The sequence below is a fragment of the Lupinus angustifolius genome, chromosome LG14 (assembly GCF_001865875.1).
Source record: "Lupinus angustifolius cultivar Tanjil chromosome LG14, LupAngTanjil_v1.0, whole genome shotgun sequence".
NCBI classification, from domain to species: domain Eukaryota; kingdom Viridiplantae; phylum Streptophyta; class Magnoliopsida; order Fabales; family Fabaceae; genus Lupinus; species Lupinus angustifolius.
Genome location: NC_032022.1, coordinates 13,608,834 through 13,612,139, shown reverse-complemented (window position 1 = coordinate 13,612,139; position 3,306 = coordinate 13,608,834). Strand labels below are relative to the sequence as shown.

The 3,306-nt window shown below is 37.5% G+C and overlaps 1 protein-coding gene across 1 annotated transcript; it reads left to right on the top strand.

The window, feature by feature from the left end:
• On the top strand, positions 689–2,102 carry LOC109326028 (VQ motif-containing protein 9-like). Its single transcript, XM_019558660.1, has one exon. It carries the CDS (start codon positions 785–787, stop codon positions 1,745–1,747), a length of 963 nt encoding a protein of 320 aa, XP_019414205.1. The 5' UTR covers positions 689–784; the 3' UTR covers positions 1,748–2,102.

Sequence of the window (3,306 nt, the reverse complement as noted above, 5' to 3'; positions counted from 1 at the left end):
ATAACGTGGCCGTATTAGTTAGTAAATCCATTTTTGAATTCGCATTTCTTAATCAATAGAGATTTAATACTTAAAATAACGTGGCTGTATTGTCAGTAAATCTATTTTTCAATTCACATTTCTTAATCAACGTATTACGTATATTTTTTGATCGCATTTCTTAATCAACGTATATTTTTTTATAACGTTTCTTTCTTAATCAACATTTTTTTTGACAACATTTCTTATTTCTTAACCAAATAATTAACATTACTCTTTTGTTTTTTACGTAGCTACTATCATGTAAAGGATGGAAATCACTTGTCATGTTTCATACCATCTTTTGATCTCTTAAATCAATTAAAAAATAACACTTAGAAGAAGTTATAAAAATATGTATTAATATTTTTATATTAAATGTTGAAATTTAAATTATTAGGGACATAATCATATTAATTTTTTTAGATATGTCATCCTCAGTTATCATGTGATCAAATTTTTAGAATTAAGATTACTCATTTCATTTTTGGTGTCCATGTGTATCTTAGTTCAATCAAAAGTTCATATATAATAAAAATACAGTAAAAATAAAAAATATTTTTTTATATTACTTCCTAAAATGAGTTGAGATAAAAAAATTTAGTACATGTTATTCTTCCATTTTTTAACCTAGAAAAGTATTATTAAACAGTGTTGTGTGTCCCCACTCTCCCTCAGCGATAAGAGAAAGCCCCCACCGTTCATACCCACAAAAAATACAGAGATATAGTGTTATATTTAGATCTACAAAGACTCTTTTTTTCTAATGGATAAAATCGCTACTTCTAACACTATCACTACCTCCACTGACACCAGTAACACCACCGTCTCAACCACCGTGACAACCACCACAACCAACACTAATCCCAACTACCTCAGAAAACTCAACAAGCTTTCCCAAAAAATCACCAAACCCATTACTAAAAAACCAAACTTTGATCCTCCTCCTCAACCTAGACCACCTCAAAATCAAACCTTTAACAACAATGACCAACAACAAAACAACAACAACAACAACAACAATAATAATAACAATAACAACAACCTTCAGCACCAGCCACCAGTGTATAACATAAGCAAAAGTGATTTCAGAGATGTAGTTCAAAAACTTACGGGCTCACCTGCACATGACCGCACCATATCAAATCCTCCACCTATTATTCATCAACCTAAACCACCAAGCTCTCGTCTTCACCGTATTCGTCCTCCACCACTGGCGCAAATTAGTAACCGTCCTCAAACGCCGTTACTTAACCCACCACCACCATTTTCCAACAACGCCGTTACTGTTAATAACAGTAACTTTAACTTCTCTGGGTTTGGAAGACCCTTAGCGCCGTTATCTCCTCTCCCGCCGTTCCCCACCGTCCACGCCGCCGCTGAGTCACCTGTCTCCGCTTACCTGCGCTGCATTCAGAATTCGACGCCCAGTTTCGATTCAAACTCGAAACAGTTCTCTGGGTTTTCTCCTTTGGCTCCTCGCTGGAACAATTTCGCTCCGCCTCAACAGGAACAGTTGCAGCAGCCGCAACCGTCGCAGCAGGTGGAGGGTACTTCGTCGTCGCCGTCGCAGTTTCAGATGCCTACTTCTCCTCTTCCTTTCGGGTGCTTGAACTCGCCGATTTCATCTTACCCTTTGTTTTCCCCAAATTCGGGTCAATTAGGGTTTCCTCAGCTTCCCCTTTCGCCGACCGTGCCGGTTCAGAGTCCTAGACGGAGAGATCTTTGAAGTTGAAATTGTTGGGTGTGGTAAGAAATTGAGCATGGTGATTATAGAATGAATGATGTTGTTTCGGGTTTTAAAATTTGATTACCTGTACATGGTGGAAATTTGGGATTTATTCAATTTGTGGTGGTTGGACTCAAATTAAACTAGTCCACTGTTGCTGCTTAGTTTTTTATGTAAATGGGAGATCAAAGGCATGAAAAAGGAACAATTTTGCATTAGCTTCTGTTTTTTATTTGTTGGGGAATATTCGAGGGATTAAAAAAATTAGGTATTACACAAATATAGTTGGATTATACTGTTTTTGTTGTAAAAACCTCATTTGTATTTCTGTTGAAATTTCTATTTATTATATTATGTTCTTTTCTATTATTTGATTGTTATGATTGTTCATGTCTTTGGTGTTTGTATGTTTATGTTAGCAACTTGTTATAGCATTAGTTAGTTGTTTTGAGATCATGGTCCCCTACCTTCCAATTTTTTGAGGGGCTGTTGCTACCTAATGTCTGTCTGATACTTCAGTATGCTTGAAGGGGAAATAGTTGACTGGTGCAATTATGAATGTGGCGGGAAGTGTTTCACCCAAAATGATCGTGTTAGGGAATGCGATAGGATTCACGTTACATGCTACTCAGTGTAGCTTTCATGTTTTCCATACTATCAAACTTGAATCCAAACATGCACTTTAACAGTTGACACGCCTCACTGAGAAACGAATGAGGCAGTCGTGGTGTGTTGCTTTTAAAATATTGCAGCCAGGTCCTTATAATGGCCAGTATTAGCCATTTGTAATCAAAATTCCCAGGCATCAAAATGGCTGTGTTTGATAAATGAGCCAATGAGGCATGCATCTAACCAAGGTTAGGCACAAAATGCCCATGCTGATAAGAGAAGAAAGGAAACCACCACCTTTACAACCAAAAGTGACTGCCAATCATGTAGAAGAGGGCAACCTACATCAAAATTGGTCTTCAACCACTCTTCTATCGTGGAGCCATGGTAGAGATTTCGATGCCAGTGAGGCCAAGGTTCATTAGTGTTCCATATGTGGCTTAGACTTCAAATTAGGACTAGCATTAGATGGGCCATGAGGACATATAGCACAGTAAACATGACCACTAGGTGGTTGACATTGAGATAACAAATTGTAACACTACTGCAGCAGTGGCAGTGGAAGTTCAGCCCTGGAATATTTCAGAATTCGAGTCCAAGCTTGAGCTTACCGAAACCGTAATATGTATTATAGCGTGTGCTGCTCCAGCTTTAGTGAACTGCCATTGTTAGGCTAGGGTGAGAATTAGGAGTCATTATTTTCATCTCCTTCCACTTCTCCCAATAGGCATCTCTCACATATCTAGCCCTAAAGATTGCAACTGGGCAATGGAGGGTTTATATTTATCATTTTTTTCTTTTGTAAAATGTTGGTAGTTGTATACTCTTGTTATTTGCCTAACGCTTCAAAAGATGGTCTCGGGTGTGTATTTTGAGGCTTTATATTGCTAAGGCTTTGCCTATGAAGGATTTGGTTAAAAAATATTATGGTTGAAGATTCTCAGTGTGAT

Coding starts and splice junctions, on each gene's coding strand:
- LOC109326028 (XM_019558660.1), top strand. CDS start 785: ATGGATAAAATCGCTACTTCTAACACTATCACTACCTCCACTGACACC.